The sequence below is a fragment of the Aotus nancymaae genome, unplaced genomic scaffold (assembly GCF_030222135.1).
Source record: "Aotus nancymaae isolate 86718 unplaced genomic scaffold, 86718_ANA_hifiasm-v0.15.2.pri h1tg000040l, whole genome shotgun sequence".
NCBI classification, from domain to species: domain Eukaryota; kingdom Metazoa; phylum Chordata; class Mammalia; order Primates; family Aotidae; genus Aotus; species Aotus nancymaae.
In genome coordinates, this window is record NW_026988454.1 from 76,944,478 (window position 1) to 76,960,903 (window position 16,426).

Sequence of the window (16,426 nt, forward strand, 5' to 3'; positions counted from 1 at the left end):
AATTATGTGTATTCATTGACCCCCCAAGTTCCATGTTTTCTTATAGAAATACTAGTGTTGGCCAGGTGCGGTGGCTCACACCTGTAATCCAAGCACTTTAAGAGGCCGAGGCAGGTGATGAGGTCAGGAGATCAAGACTATCCTAGCCAACATGGTGAAACCCCATCTCTACTAAAAATATAAAAAGTAGCTGGGCATGGTGGCATGTGCCTGTGGTTCCAGCTACTTGGGAGGCAGAAGACTGTTTGATCCCAGGAGGTTGAGGCTGCAGTGAGCCATGATTGTGCCACTGCACTCCAGGCTGGCAACACAGCGAGACTCTATCTAAAAAAATAAAAAATAATTTTTTTAATAAAAGAAATATATAAACTAAGGAATGAGCAAGATTCTCTTGGGTCACTGTCTTTCAGCGATCATAGTGACAAAAATTGTATTAAAGAACTGGATAATAAAAGATTGGTGAATTTTTTATCCTACAAAGACTGTGTATTCTTTCAAATGTCCCTGGGATTATTTTTACAATTACCAATAAGAAAACCTGAATGAAATTTTATATTCTTTGATTACAAATGCAATAAAGTGGAAACTAACTCCAGAAATTTTACAAATTCCATGTGGCTGTCTCTGTTGTTTCTTTTTTTTCCTCTCCCAAATATATTTTTACACCATTAATCTTGGCATTTATATCTCAGAGCTGAAGCAAACATTGGTAAAGTTATAGCATTTATTTATGTTTAATATAATCGTTTTTTATATAGGTGGAAGATACATTTCAGAAGGGTCAAGAAAAAGACAAAGAGGATCCTGATTCAAAATCTGATATTAAGGACGAGGATAACGCCATTGAGATGTCTGAAGACTTTGATGGGAAAATGCATGATGGGGAGCTTGAAGAACAAGGTTTGAGATTATCTGTCACTTCATTCTTTTCAAAGTATAAATATTTTATCCAGGAAATTACATGTTCCTAATAAGGAACCTAATATAATCTTTTGAAACAAGTTGGTTACTGTGCTTAACTGCAACTGAAAACCTCAGCAGCTGCATGTACCATCACCATCTCCACTGAGGCAGAAGTCCCTAGTCTCAGAGTCATCAGAGTAAACTAAGACATTGACTGATATTCTAGCTGCCTCATGGGCTACATGCAATGGCTCAGTAGTGCCCTTCAGGGAAACCTGAAAGGAGATGATCCCTAATGGAGCTGGGCTCTCAACAAAAGGCAAATTGTTCTGTGTGATGTTTAAAATATCTTTTATCCCTAATTAGAAAAATAGTAGATGTTTGTTGTAGATGATTTGGAACAAAAATGTAGGAAAGAAATAGATCCCCCCTCAGGCCTACCGCTCATAGTGCTTAATAAATTGTTGTATATTTCTTTCCATTTATTGCGTGTATACATACACACAGACCATACACAGTTCTGTAGTCCGCTTTTTAAATTTAATATCTTATGAACATTCTCCCTGTCATTAAAAATTATTTGAGAATATGATTTTTTAAAGTACATCATTTTCTGTCATATGTTTATGCCATAATTCAGCCCTTGCCCAAAATTTCTCTCCAATTTGAGATACTATGTCTTATTCTAAAATGAGTATCTTGCAGAAATGAAAGTTGACCTTAGTGTACAGTTTGCCTAAGGCACATAGGATATGACCTTTGGCAAAGTAGACCCTGTGCAAAGACAAAAGAAGACCTGATTGAGACCTGATTTTAGATGTTGGAAAAAAATCATAGCAGTATATTGAAGATGGGGAGGACCAATGGAAACCACATAGTCCAACCTCATCATTTCACAGACATGAAACTCAGGTTGCTGAGTCCCATAATGGCCATTCCCCCAGCACTAGAACCAGGCATCCTGATAGGTATTTCCCTTCTCTTCGTACCATCTGCTCACATATTAGAGACTTCCTTGTTCCTCCACTTTGCAAAACACAGTAGGACTTTGTGTAGTAGGACTTTGTTTTTGACATGTGTAGATCTAAAGGCATCCACGCATGTGGTGTTTCCTGTAGAAAAAGGCAGTAAATCTGGGAGGGGCCCTTACCCAGGAAGCAGGTCCATACCTTTCTTACAACACAGGACTGGGTCGATTTGGAGATCTGCCTAACTAAGCTCAGTGCCTTCCCTTTCAGAAGAGGATGATGAGAAATCAGATAGTGAGGGCGGAGACCTGGATAAGCAGATGGGTGATCTCAATGGTGAGGAAGCTGACAAACTAGATGAGAGGCTTTGGGGTGATGACGATGAGGAGGAAGATGAGGAGGAAGAAGACACTAAAACTGAAGAAACAGGACCAGGAATGGATGAGGTAATTAAAAGATTTCTCCCTTCCAAAACAAGCTGAGCAGAGGTAATCTGCCCACCAACTGCCATTCCCTGTCATTTACTTCTCTGCCTTTTCTGTATTTGGTTTTGTTCTCTTTCTTCAATTCTTTTTTTTTTTTTCTCTCCTATCTCATTGATTACATTCAGAGCTAAAAGAGTAGCCTGACGTGAGTCATCCCATGTGTTACGGAGGAGGGAGATGAACAATACTCAGTGCAGATGTTCTAAACTGATTCTCCTATAGGCCACTGAATTTCTCCAGCTCCCAGCTTAGAAGACTCCAGGGCTGAGATAGAGAGACTTGCACTGTTTTCTCTAGGTCACGGATGGCACTTCATCAGCCATCCATGGGGATAGGTCCAATAGGCAGAAATTATGCATGTCTAAGTCAACCCATGTAGAAGCAGTTTCTTGGATTGAGTGTGGTAACTGTTTTTTCTTCCTTTAACATTTAGGAAGATTCTGAACTTGTTGCTAAAGATGACAACTTGGATAGTGGCAAATCGAACAAAGATAAAAGCCAGCAAGATAAGAAGGAAGAAAAGGAAGAAGCAGAAACTGATGATAGTGGACAAGGCGAAGACAAAATCAATGAACAAATAGATGAGGTAATGAAAATTTGAAACTGATCCGCTCTTCTGACTCAAGGCCAGGGCTCTTGAACTGCATAGTTCTTGGGGTGTCTCAAGACATTTTTCCCCCTTATTCGCTGACTGCTCTCCTATTACCTCATAAAAGAATATGCAAGAGGCTCTTAACATAAAATATCTAACTGTTGGTTCCTGACAAAGTAGTTCATATGTTGTTTGGGCTTCTGCTAGAGATCAGAAGCTAAAACAAACCTATGATCCCTTCTTTATTTTGTCTTGTAAGTTTCTTTGAGATTAATTAACATAGCACCACTTGTCCTTGGAAGCACTTGCATAGAAAGTGAAATTTGAGATTCCAACATGAAAGGTCTAAAAATAATATTAAAATACTAATGTGTACATGTAATTTTAGGGAACAGATATTGTATTTTCTCACAGTGTAAATGCTTAGAGCTGATTTTATGGGAATTCTACTTTTTAAAAAACGTTTTGTATTTTTATTTTATCTCGTTGTCTCCATTGTCCCAAAGAGGGACTATGATGAAAATGAGGTGGACCCTTACCATGGCAATCAGGAAAAGCTGCCAGAACCTGAGGCCTTGGACCTTCCAGATGACTTGAACCTCGACCGTGAGGACAAGAATGTTGGTGAGGACACTGACAATGAAGAAGGAGAAGGTGCGTCTTTCAGAAACAGAGACCAGTTAGAACTCACTACAAATGAACAGTAACCTATTTGTCTTTCGAGAGCTAGCTCAGTGTTATGGCCAGGGGATAAAGCATTTTGGTTGGCTCAATCTCAGTTTAAGGAAATGGTTTGCCTTGCCTTTGTAGTGTTTCTCATGTGAGTGTCCCCTACAGCTCATCAACCAACATGTATCTCTCAAACTATTGTCACGTCCTATCTGCTGTGCCCTGGTAGTGCTTCACACATAACACTGTATCTTCATAGCCATTACTGCATGTCCCGTCTCATGGGATGGTGTACATGGTGTGCAGTCTTGGCATACCAAGCTGTTGTGGAGTCCAGTTATAGCTTTTTTAGCGAAATGATGGTTTTAGTTATTGATTGTCACATGTGTATAGTGGGGAACGAGACTAAATAATCCCAAGAGCAATCACATGGCATATGACAGTATTTAGTGCCTTTGTCACCCATTTTTTCAACCCTAGTGACTCCTTTAGAGAATATTGTCTGGTATTGGTTGAAAGCATTGTGTTGGAGGTGCCCCTGTAATAGAGGGCCCCATTCCTGCTGCTTAACCAGACAGAAAGATACGAGCTAGCCTCACTGATAAATGAATCAGTTACACAGTTACAAAATCTATTTTTTAAAATGTATATTTTTATAATGCTGTATTAGAACAAAAATGGCAAGTTAGAAAGGAATAAATAAGAGGTGCCATTTATGTAAAAATTAACTTTGGATCTAGGTGCAAACAAAGTCAATAACCAAGAAAGCATAAAATTAAGAAAATTAAAATCCACTGAGAATGTAATAAGCTATCTGATTTTAAATAGCCAGACACATTTTGTATACTAAGAAACAAGTATTCAAAATCATTGGCGTATTTAAAATCATTTGCTAATTAAATAATTTAAAAAAAAAACCAATAGGCTGGTCGCAGAGGCTTATGCCTGTAATCCTAACACTTTGGGAGGCCAAGGTGGGAGAATCACTTGAGTTCTGAGTTCGGGACCAGCTTCAACAACAATAGTAGAGACCCTGTCTCTACTAAAAATAAAAAATAAAAAATTAGTTGGGCATGATGGCACACACCTGTAGTTCCAGCTACTCAGGAGGCTGAGGCGAGAGAATCACTTGAACCCAGGAGGTTGAGGCTGCAATGGGCCATGATCTCGCCACTGCACTCCAGCTTGGGTCACAAAATGAGACTTCTTGTCTGTAAAAATTAAAAAATTAGCTGGGCATGGTGGCTCACACCTGTAATCCCAGCACTTTGGGAGGCCGAAGCGGGCAGAGCACCTGAGGTGGGAGTTCAAGACCAGCCTGACCAACATGGAGAAACCCTGCCTCTACTAAAAATACAAAATTAGCCAGGTGTGGTGGTGCACGCCTGTAATCCCAGCTACTCAGGAGGCTGAGGCAGGAAAATCGCTTGAAGCTGGAGGCAGAGGTTGTGGTGAGCCGAGATTGCGCCATTGCACTCCAGGCTGGGCAACAAGAGTGAGACTCTGTCTCAAAAAAAAAAAAAAAATAAGACAGTTATTTTAAGAATTTGCTAATAACTGATATTTGAAGTGTCCAAAGTATAGAAAAGCTCTTTTGACAAAACTTTTTCAAAATAATTGTTTCTATTTCAACGTGAGTTGTATTTTTTAAATATGATAATGATCCACCAATTATTCACAATGATAATTGAGCATTATAAGCTGTCATTTCCTATCATTGGCCTAAAATTTTCCTACTATGTTTTTTTGGTTTATGGGGTTTTTTTTGGCGGGGGGTGGGGGTAGATTAGCTATTAGTCTTTAATGAAACATGCCATTGAAACAACTGTATGTTGAGTATGGTTTAGAACAAGGGTGGGCAAACTTTTTCTTATACAATTTCAGATAATAAATTTTTTTTTTTTGGAGACAGGGTCTTGCCCTGTGACCCGGTCTGGAATGCTGGGGTATGATCATAGTTCATTGCAGCCTTGTCTTCCTGGGCTCAAGTAATCCTTCTGCCTCAGCCTCCTGAGTAGCTGAGACCATAGGCATGTGCCACCATGCCTGGCTAGTTTTTTATTTTTTGTAAAAGATGGGGTCTCTCTCACTATGATGCATGCCCAGGCTAGTCTCGAACTTCTTGGCTGAAGCGATCCTTCCATCTCAGCCTCCCAGAGTGTTGGGACTATAGGCTTGTGCCACCGTGCCCGGCCAGTAGAACTTTCTTCATAGAAACATGTGGAGGGCCAGGTTGGCCTATGGGTCACAATTTGCCAATCGCTGGTTTAGAGAATTGTAATAAGACAAAACTTGCATAATTGGCTCCCAGCTTAAGAAATCATGTAAGTTAAAAAAAATTGTGTGTTCTTCCTTTTTATTGTATCTATACAGAAGAGAATCCTTTGGAGATAAAAGAAAACCCAGAAGAAGCAGGTCATGAAGCTGAGGAAAGAGGAGAGACCAAGACTGACCAGAATGAAAGTCAGAGTCCACATGAGCCCGAGGAAGGCCCCAGTGAAGATGACAAGGCAGAAGAGGAGGAGGAAATGGACACAGGATCCGATGACCAAGATGGAGATGCTGCTCAGCATGCTGAAGAACACTCCGAGGAGCAGCAGCAGTCTCTGGAGGAAAAAGACAGGGAAGCCGACGAGGAAGGTGGAGAGAATGGCCCTGCTGACCAAGGTTTCCAGCCCCAGGTATCGTGGGATGTCTGTCTTTTCTTATGTTAAAAATAATGAGAAAGAGAAGTCACCTTATTCCCATTAAAATCTCTTTTAGAATACTCCTCCATCAACCTGTGGCACTGCTGAGGAGTTCTAAGTTTCTGTTTTAAGACCCTCAGTGAGGAATGGGGAAGCCTATTTGTTTCAGGGTCTCCCACCTTATGCTTTTCCCCCAGAGCATTTAATGCTGTGTTTGATTTCTCTGCAGAAGCAGGAGGAAGAACAGGAGGACTCTGACATAGAGGAGCAGGTGCCAGAGGCTTTGGAGAGGAAGGAGCACGCCTCCTGTGGGCAGACTGGTGTGGAGAACATGCAGAGCACACAGGCCATGGAGCTGGCTGGGGCCGCACCTGAGAAGGAACAGGGGAAAGAGGTGATCTATGGTTTCACTGCAGCCACCGGCTGCCTCTTAGTAGGGTCTCTTCTCCCTGTCTGACATCACATTCTGTGTAGCAGTAGTTGGTTTATGTTTGGTTGTTTTGTTGTTGACATCTAACAGACCACATCTCATTCTTTAAGCAGTGTGTGACTGAACCATTATTTTTATAAAGACAGGGATACATTCTGAAAAATGCCTCATTCAGCAGTTTTGTCATTGTGTGAACACCTTGGAGTGTGCTTACACAAACCTCGATGGTACAGCCTACTGCCCCTAGGCTGCAAACCTGTAGTGTGTTACTGTACTGAATACTGTAGCCAGTTGTAACACAATGTAAGTATTTGTGAATCTAAACATGGAAAAGATACAGTAAAATGTGGTATTATAATCTTATGGGACCACCAGTGCACATGCCGTCTTTCCTTGACTGAAACGTTGTTAGGTGGTGCATGACTGATACTTATTTTTATATGCGCTCCAGGACAAACCCCAGAATATCAGCTATATTTAAGTGGTGTGCATAATAAGAAAAAGTTGTTAGACTGGTAGTTCTAGATTGGAGAATCAGGTTCATGTTTTTCAGAAAGCTCTCCAGGAAGGAAACATGGAATTTAGACTTCAGGCAATGTATGCCTTTAAATGGTGTTTTTCTTTTCCTTGCTCATCATCAGGTTTCTAAACGTTTAATTTAAAAAGCAAAGCTCTTTTTCACTCCTTGATCTGGTGATGATGTGTTCTGATACGGCCACAATTCAGGTTGCTGGGTGCTATGGAAAGAACCTGGAATGTCAACAGAGGACCTGCTGGTTACAGTGGTGATCCTTGACAACTTCAGTCTCTTTGAGTCCTAGTTCTTAATGACAATAAGAACCATTTATATTGCTTATACCCTATGACCACCACCTCCACCACAATTATTCATTGAGCACCCATTAGGTGCTAAACATTTTCATTACTTCAAGTCCTCACTGTGTCCCCATGAGATGATATTGTACTGTTTTTCTCCACTGTATATTTGAGAAAAATAAGCCTCAGTAAAGTGAAATGACAACCTCAGGTGTACACAGCTGGCTGTTGAAGCCTGGTTTCTAGCTGAGGTCTGTCCTGCCTTTGGAGTGAAACGTAATACTCCTGCAAAGAACTACACAGCCTTACAAAGGCCCCTGAGAGGATAACATAAGGTGTACCTGGACACTCCTATTTCTGCCTATTGGCCAGGCCTTAGTTATGGTGAGTTCCAGAGCAGGCAGACAGGCAGGAGTGATTATATGATTGAGAATGAAGAATAGCAGTGAGAGAAGTTGTACTCAATGCAGCATAGTAACCAGGGACTTGTAATAGCTTCTTCTAACTCATTCTTTTGTGGCTTGGGATTTCCTAGGAACACGGAAGTGGATCTGCAGATGCCAACCAGGCAGAAGGCCATGAATCGAATTTCATTGCCCGGTTGGCCTCCCAGAAGCACACCAGGAAAAACACACAGGTTTCTGTCACTCCTCAGCTAACCTTAGTTAGGTGAAGGCTGCATGTTGAAAAAGATACTCCAAATGTAGTGATTTTTTTTTTTTTTAAGTCATACTCCTGGCTTTTGCTGTCCCACCAGATAGTAGCCTTGGTGAGCAGACCAGGACCATGGGGTTTATCCGGCAGGGTCCTGTCACTGGGCTTCTTCCCTGCATGTGTCTCTCCCCCATCCCTGATTCCTGCCATGAAGTCTTAAGAGCCAAGTGCCGTGTGCTGCTGCCCAGTGCCAGCCCGTCTCACTCTTTTCATTGTCCATAGGCTCTTGTTTTTTAAGAGTAAGTTTTTAAAGTAGGGTATAATTTATGCAAATGATGCAAAATTAATGTAAAATACCAATCCCTAAAAAGCTTACATCCTATTCCTGTCTCCAACGGACCTTCCCCAGAGCAAACTGGTATTATCAGTTCTTTCTTCTTTTGGAGATATCTTCTGCATATATGACATATGGATGTGTGAAAGTGTGTTTCTTTGCCTTCATTTTAGATATAAAAATATATCATATTGTTCTATATAAATATATAGAGGCCTTGTTCTTTTTAATAGCTGTACTAAATTCCATTCTTGTATGGCTACACCTAATTTACTTCCCCTGTCCCCTACAGATGAATATTATGCTTATTTTGTGTCCTTTTGTCATGACAGGCAAGGCTCTGATGAATTTCTTTTTACTTCTCTCAGAGTTTTAAGAGGAAACCTGGGCAGGCCGACAATGAACGTTCTATGGGTGATCACAATGAGCGTGTGCACAAGAGACTGAAAACTGTGGATACGGACAGCCACGCTGAGCAGGGGCCAGCTCAGCAGGCCCAGGCCCAGGTGGAGGATGCAGATGCATTTGAGCACATTAAACAAGGCAGCGACGCATACGATACGCAGACCTATGGTATGGTGCCGGGAAGGCTGCTGCCTTTGCCCACTGAGCTCTTTGTGCGAGCTTGTGCTGTTATGACTGTGTGCCTGGCAGCTGATAGTACCCATTCATATCAGGGGAGAGAGGAAATGGCTTTGTAAAGATAAGAAATGTGGAGAAATACAGTTTGTTTTTGGTACAGAGGTATCTGTAACCAAGTGAAGATGGTTAAGATTTCTCAGTTTAGTATAAACCTTTTAGATATCCTTAAATATAATGGTTAAAAGTAACAGTTGGCTACATCCAAATGCTGATATCAGGGTTTCTTAGTACTGGACATTTCTTTCTTCTTAGTCATTTCTGGATAGGTCCCTGTACTGAGGAGCTATGAACTTGAAATATGTTTTCTCCATAAGTGCAAAGGGGAGGAAAAATGTCTCATCATGAGGTCATTGGTCAGACTCCCCTTCTAGTTCTCTTGGTGACTTCACTGCTTCATTCCTAATATGTAAACTCATGTTGAGAATAATCTACCTTTGAGAATGGTACAAACATGACTGCTGTACATTGGATTATGTTTTTCTCTCCTGGATCCCACTTAAAAAGAATTAGAACAGTAGCTACCATGTATTGAGCTTTTGCTTCGTGCCAAAAAACTTTCTGAGCCTTTGCTGCATTATTAAACTCAAATAATCCTATGAGCTAGAGCATCTCTGTTTCTTTTTTTTTTTTTCTTTTTTTTGAGACGGAGTTTCGCTCTTGTTACCCAGGCTGTAGTGCAATGGCGCGATCTCGGCTCACCGCAACCTCCATCTCCTGGGTTCAGGCAACTCTCCTGCCTCAGCCTCCCGAGTAGCTGGGACTACAGGCATGCGCCACCATGCCCAGCTAATTTTTGTATTTTTAGTAGAGACGGGGTTTCACCATGTTGACCAGGATGATCTCGATCCCTTGACCTCGTGATCCACCCGTCTCGGCTTCCCAAAGTGCTGGGATTATAGGCGTGAGCCACCGCGCCCGGCCTGCATCTCTGTTTTATAGGTAAGTACACTGAGGTCAAGTGGTTTAAGAACTCACCCAAGATCACAGTGCTGAGGTTACTATTCTCAGGTTCATCTTTCTGTGCCTTGTTTTCTGCTTCTTTTTATTATTTTTAATTGACCCATAATAATGATACGTATTTATGGGGTACAGTGTGATGTTTTGATACATGTATACGGTGTTTAATGATCAAGTCAAGATAATTAGCACCTCAAACATTTATCATTTATCATTTCTTTGTGTTGGAAACATTCAAATCTGCTCTTGTAGTCATTTGAAAATATATATAATTATTGTTAGAGTCACCCGATAGCCCAGTTAAACACCCTGTTTTTGTGGTCACGTGTATAGTTACACTATACCCTCATAATTTCTGTAGGAGGTAGGGAACAGGCAGTTCGTTATGTCAATAGGTCAGTAGGAACTCTTGGGCACAGACAAGTCTCCAAGCCACATAGCTGGTCAGTGGCACAAGTCGCATCAGTAGCATCTTGGAAGCTAGAATGACAGAAACCATACCCACTCTTATCATTACTTTGTTCTGCAAAGACCTAGGATTTTTATGTGTGGGTGCATGCCTTGTTGACAGATGTGGCCAGCAAAGAACAGCAACAATCTGCAAAAGACTCTGGCAAAGATCAGGAAGAGGAGGAGATAGAGGACACCCTCATGGACACAGAGGAGCAGGAGGAGCTCAAAGCAGCAGACGTGGAGCAGCTGAAGCCAGAGGAAGTCAAGTCAGGCACCACAGCACCCTTCAGTGAGTCCTGCTAGTGAACAAATCCTTCCCAAGATCTCTGATTTAAAGTCAGTTCCCTCTCACTATAGTCTAGTTTGGTGTTCAGTTCCATCTCCTAATCCATGGCTTAGATGAATCATTTACCTATAAAAATAAAAATTTTATATATATATATATATATATATATTTTTTTTTTTTTTTTAAATAAGACAGGGTTTCACCATGTTGGTGAGGCTGGTCTTGAACTCCTGACCTCAGGTGATCCACCCACCTCAGCCTCCCAGAGTGCTGGGATTACAGGCATGAGCCACCGTGCCTGGCTTACACTATATTTTGTTTGGGAGCAAAAAAAACAATATGGACGGGGTGGATGGTGCACAACACCATCCTTCGAGGAGTCCCCTGGCACTTGAATTTCTGGCAAAATCTCATCAGTTCTTAAAAAATATGTAGAAGAAACCAGAATAGTATACTGACTACAGCTATAATGAAAAGGTATATTATTAGAGAAATGGTGTTTTCAGTTATATTAAAGTACCATAGTATTAGCATAAAATGCAGTAAAATATTAAAGGAAATAGAATGAGGAGTTTCCATTGTATAGCCAACCAAGTTCTATTACTTGTCAAAAAAAAACTTTATCAGCAATGCAATAAATCCAAATTCAAAAGAACTTGCCAAATTCAAAGGCTTTTTCTTCTGCTTCATTCCTGTCCTCTCAAGAGTGTTAGAACAGTTGACTGCCCTATATGACAATGCAGGCTTTGCCTCTCACCTCACAGGTTGAAGCAAATTATTCATCCGTTCTTTGCCTTAGTTTCCTCATCTGTAAAATGGAATCATGGCTTTATTTTAGTTCTTATTTCTATCAAAGTTATACATGCATATAGTTTCACGAATCATACAGTTTTACAAGGCTTCTTAAGACAACCCAAAATTTCCATTATTTCCTTTCCTAGAACGTCTGCCTTCAACATCAGGAGGGGAGGTTAGAGATTGTGGGTTGGCAGTGACTGTCTCAGAAAGAAAGAACATGTGAAATCAACATATGGAAGTATGTTGGAAAGTGAATGAAGTTTGATTAATTGTTAGGATTAATGGGCAACAGCAAAGGCTTTGTCAGTCAACAGGCTAATATTATGGTAAGTAAAATTATGTCCTTAAATGAAAATAGGCTTTGATGAGATGGAGGTGGAGATCCAAACTGTAAAAACAGAGGAAAACCAAGACCCCAGAACAGACAAATCCCATAAGGAGACAGAAAATGAGACACCAGAAAGAAGCCAAGAGTCAACCATTCATACAGCTCATCAATTCCTCATGGACACAATCTTCCAGGTACTAAATAAAACTCACAAATTACTACATTAGTATTGGGTTAATAAATTAACAAAATATACTTTTTAAAATTGCTTTTAAATCTTTGTCTTTAGAACTTTATGGAACATCTGGTTGTTGGGGGTGGTTTCATGTTCTTATTGAAAAGTTTTAGGAATACTATCGGTATGATAGGTGTTCTTTAAACACATGATACTGTTCCAGCAGTCTGTGATGGCGTGTCTGGTCCCTGGCGTCTGGGACTCACATCCCACTTTTCTAACCATCTTTGTGTAAGGAACCTTCAGGACAATGAAGTTTGTGATGGTTAAGTAAAAAAATCTTTGGTTCAATGCCTGTATTTATGAAGAGCTGATATTAATCATATAACATTTCCATTATTGATGACTTAAGGGTGTTTTGTTTTTGTTTTGATAGAGTGGCTTTATAAATGTTAAAAGTTTTCTTTATCCATATTGTCTCTCTAAGAGGGGAAGCAGAATGCTTGTCTGGCATCATCTCATTGTGCCACTGTATTTGCTGAATTAAGTTTTGAATCTCAGGAGGATTTGACTGTGTAGATTGAGTTCATACTGTAGGGTGCAAGGCAGCCAGTTAAAGTAAGTTGGTGATTCCAACATGGGCCACCTCTTATCTATGGCTTTTTCTTCTTAGCCCTTTTTAAAAGATGTCAATGAGCTAAGACAGGAGCTGGAGAGACAGCTGGAAATGTGGCAGCCACATGAATCTGGAAACCCAGAAGAAGTAAGTCACTGTATTTTTGGAAAATATCTTGACTTTTCTTTGTCTGACATCTAGCAAACTTAATAGGTAAGCTATTACCTTAGTAAAAAGGACCAGGCATACGGAGACTATAATTACAATCCTAAAGCCTACGTATATCCATCAGTTTCGTCGTCTTTGCTGCTAGATCTGTAGCTTAATTAGATAGAAATTGGTGTGCTTAATTTCCGTAATTTCTGTTGCTGGCTCTGTTAATGGATGTAATAGTTGTGACAGTGGTTGAAAAACTGGGCAAGAGTCTATGCTGTGCCATCATGAGAGGAGGCCAGCTAGATTGTTGCTGACTGACTTAACGTGGTAGCATGCATTAACCAGCAGTTTTATTTTTAATGACTTTGCATCCTAAATTTACTGTATATGTACACATTTTACTTTTATATCTATTGTCATCATCACTCCCACCACATATATGTACTTGAGTGCTCTAGTTGGCAGTAAATCATGGGGCTTTGTGTTGAGTGTGTTGCTGGAGGGATTTGCACTTAGCACTTTTACTTTTTTTTTTTTTTTTTGAGATGGAATCTCGCTCTATTGCCCAGGCTGGAGTGCTGTGGTGCGATTTCAACTCACTGCAACCTCAGCCTCCCAAGTAGCTGGGATGACAGGCACATGCCACCATGCCCAACTAATTTTTTTGTATTTTAGTTGAAACGGGTTTCACGATGCTGGCCAGGTTGGTCTCAAAATCCTGACTTCAGGTGATCCGCCCGCCTTGGCCTCTCAAAGTGATGAGATTATGGGCATCAGCCATTGAACCTGGCCCACTTTTACTTTTGAAACCTGACTGAGAATCCACGAGTAAGTAACTAGATCTGCTGGTGCCAAAATTGCCCATTCACATCTTCCTCCCTGTATGAAGGGTACATGTTTTACTCTTTGTAGGAGATGTGAGTAAGGCATTGATTTGGTCATGAATTCTGATAATTAACTGCCTTGTTTCATTCTTTCTCACGTAGAAGTGCGGGTTACGGGTTTGGTTGAAGGAGAGATTTTTTTCTTCTTTTTTTTTTGTTTTTGAGACAGAGTCCCACTCTGTCACCCAGGCTGGAGTGCTGTGGTGCAATCTTGGCCCACTGCAACCTCGGTCTCCCCAGGTTCAAGAGATTCTCCTGGTTCAGCTTCCTGAGTAGCTGGGATTGCAGGCACACGCCACCATGCCCAGCTAATTTTTTGTATTTTTAGTAGAGATGGGGTTTCACCACATTGGCCAGGCTGATCTTGAACTAGGATTACCGGCATGAGCCACCACCCCCGGCCAGAAGGAGAGACATTTTTAATCAAGTAAATTGCATGGTAGCTTGCTAGGAGATTTTAAAGTGCTTCTGTTGAGAAAGTTTATGCAGGTCATTTTCTACCATCATCTTGCTAGAAGACTTGGTTGGCTCTGACATTCTGAGGGTGAACTTACATTTTGTTGTCGCAGGAGAAGGTTGCAGCTGAGATGTGGCAGAGTTACCTGATCTTAACGGCACCTCTTTCACAGCGGTTATGTGAAGAGCTTCGTCTCATATTAGAACCTACCCAGGCAGCCAAGCTGAAGTAAGTTGCCCTCTAGAAAGCCTCACAGTGCCCTGGGAAGATGGCCGCTTCATTGATTCTGTTTCACTCAGCACCTAACCATTTATGGTTCCAGCTTCTCAGTTGCCTCTTCTGCCGTACAGGCACCAGTGTTCCTTACCCTGTTTTCCTGTTGTTATCTCTGCACAAAAGTTTCTGGGTGTCTGCATTGATTACCTTGTTCATGTTGAGTTACTCACTTGTTGAGGTGTTACTCACCTAGATCTTTTCAAAGATGTACCCCAAATCTTAGTTTTAGAATAGAAAAGAGAGAATCCAAGATTTCGTATTCAGTGGATTTTTGTCCTAATTTTTCAAAAGATGTTTGGAAGGACCTAGTTATTATTGCCACATACATGTCCACTTTTTCTGGCTGGACATCAAGAAGATCCTGGCACTCAGTCCTCAATTAACAGTAACACTTCATTGTGCCAGGCTCCTAGTTACTTGGTATTATTTATTTTAAGGTATTATTAATGTGATTTTTGTCTCTAATGAAAATTCTCGGGAATTAAATGTTGTTAACTAATTTTTGCCCATTTGAATCAATAAATAGAGGAGACTATCGAACTGGGAAACGACTGAACATGCGGAAAGTCATTCCATACATTGCTAGTCAATTTCGGAAAGACAAGATTTGGCTTCGAAGGACCAAGCCCAGTAAACGCCAGTATCAGATTTGTTTGGCTATTGATGACTCTTCTAGTATGGTAGACAACCATACCAAGCAGGTAAGGAAGAGAAATGTAGTGGTGGTTTGATAGGAAATTAACACCAAACCATGTTCCATGGGCCACCAGAGCCACCAGAATGCTTTCAATATGATATGGCTAAGACATTCTGAAATACTTGTTAGGCCTGTTTTGAGAATGTGATAACCATCTTTGATAAGAGCTAAGATTTAAAGAGTTCAAAAGGGCAATTTTAGGATGTCTCAGATGTGTTGGTTTCTTACTGTTGTAGGTCTTTTAAATTGTTTTCTTTCTTGACCCTGCTCTTCTTACTGTCTAGTTGCAGAGTAAGTAATTCTGATAGTATTTATTTTGCAGTAAATGCAACAATGTACTATTAAACTATTTAAGACTATGCAGTAATTTCAGAAAACTCTGATTTTTTTTTACATATATATCTAGGATACATTTCTTTTGTATCCTAAATTATCCAGTTATTGTTCTGTCAGTGCTAATATTAAGTTTAGGAGCCTGAACAGAATTACTTACACCTACATTACAGACGCCAAAGAGTGTTTGTTTTTGGCAGTGATGCTGTTATACAGCACGGGCTAACGAGCAACCTAAAATTTGTATGTTCTGCTGGAAAAGGTTAATGCAGCCTCTGAACCTGGGTTCCTATCCCAGTTCTATTTATTAACATGTGACTTTGGGTAACTTATTTCTTATGTATCAGTTTCATCTTCTAAAAAGTGAGGATTATATACATATATATATATTTACATGCACACACACAACAGTAATTATAACCTCATACTCGCAGAATTGTTATGAAGATTAAATGAAATAATATATGGAAAACACACTCAGTTTGCTACTTCTTTTGTCATATTGCAGATAGTAATGAAATTTTCTGATATAGCTGTACGGTTTGATTTGGCTGCATATGTATGAATGGATTTTAAATTGGTTTTTAAAATTTGTTATCTACAAGAGGTTACTCTTTACGTAGGTCCAAAAAAAAAGAAAGAAAAATTAAATTCATGGACCATATTTCTCAAGGTCCCCCCCACTTTTTTTTTTTTTTTTTTTGGAGACAAGAGTTTTGCTCTTTTTGCCCAGGCTGGAGTGCAATGGCGTGATCTCGGCTCACCGCAACCTCCGCCTCCTGGGTTCAAGTGATTTTCCTGTCTCGGCCTCCTGAGTAGCTGGGATTATA

The 16,426-nt window shown here is 40.4% G+C and overlaps 1 protein-coding gene and 1 long non-coding RNA gene across 5 annotated transcripts in view; one reads left to right on the plus strand and one right to left on the minus strand.

Annotated features, from left to right (window-relative positions):
- The window catches only part of MDN1 (midasin AAA ATPase 1), a 168,256-nt gene that overhangs the window by 145,460 nt on the left and 6,370 nt on the right, over window positions 1-16,426 (plus strand). For all 3 annotated transcript variants that reach the window (XR_010336665.1, XM_064360839.1, XM_021665546.2), the window contains exons 85-97: window positions 759-900; window positions 2,142-2,317; window positions 2,790-2,942; window positions 3,455-3,602; window positions 5,991-6,298; window positions 6,534-6,698; window positions 8,086-8,187; window positions 8,907-9,111; window positions 10,709-10,879; window positions 12,033-12,196; window positions 12,851-12,940; window positions 14,403-14,518; window positions 15,093-15,267. Coding sequence is in view for 2 of the 3 variants with exons in the window: in XM_064360839.1 (XP_064216909.1) it covers window positions 759-900; window positions 2,142-2,317; window positions 2,790-2,942; window positions 3,455-3,602; window positions 5,991-6,298; window positions 6,534-6,698; window positions 8,086-8,187; window positions 8,907-9,111; window positions 10,709-10,879; window positions 12,033-12,196; window positions 12,851-12,940; window positions 14,403-14,518; window positions 15,093-15,267 (2,115 nt within the window). In the remaining variant the exon portion in view is untranslated. The remainder of the gene's footprint in view (window positions 1-758; window positions 901-2,141; window positions 2,318-2,789; window positions 2,943-3,454; window positions 3,603-5,990; window positions 6,299-6,533; window positions 6,699-8,085; window positions 8,188-8,906; window positions 9,112-10,708; window positions 10,880-12,032; window positions 12,197-12,850; window positions 12,941-14,402; window positions 14,519-15,092; window positions 15,268-16,426) is intronic.
- Window positions 1-16,426, minus strand: part of LOC135268346 (uncharacterized) — a 38,339-nt gene that overhangs the window by 10,852 nt on the left and 11,061 nt on the right. The window lies entirely within an intron of this gene.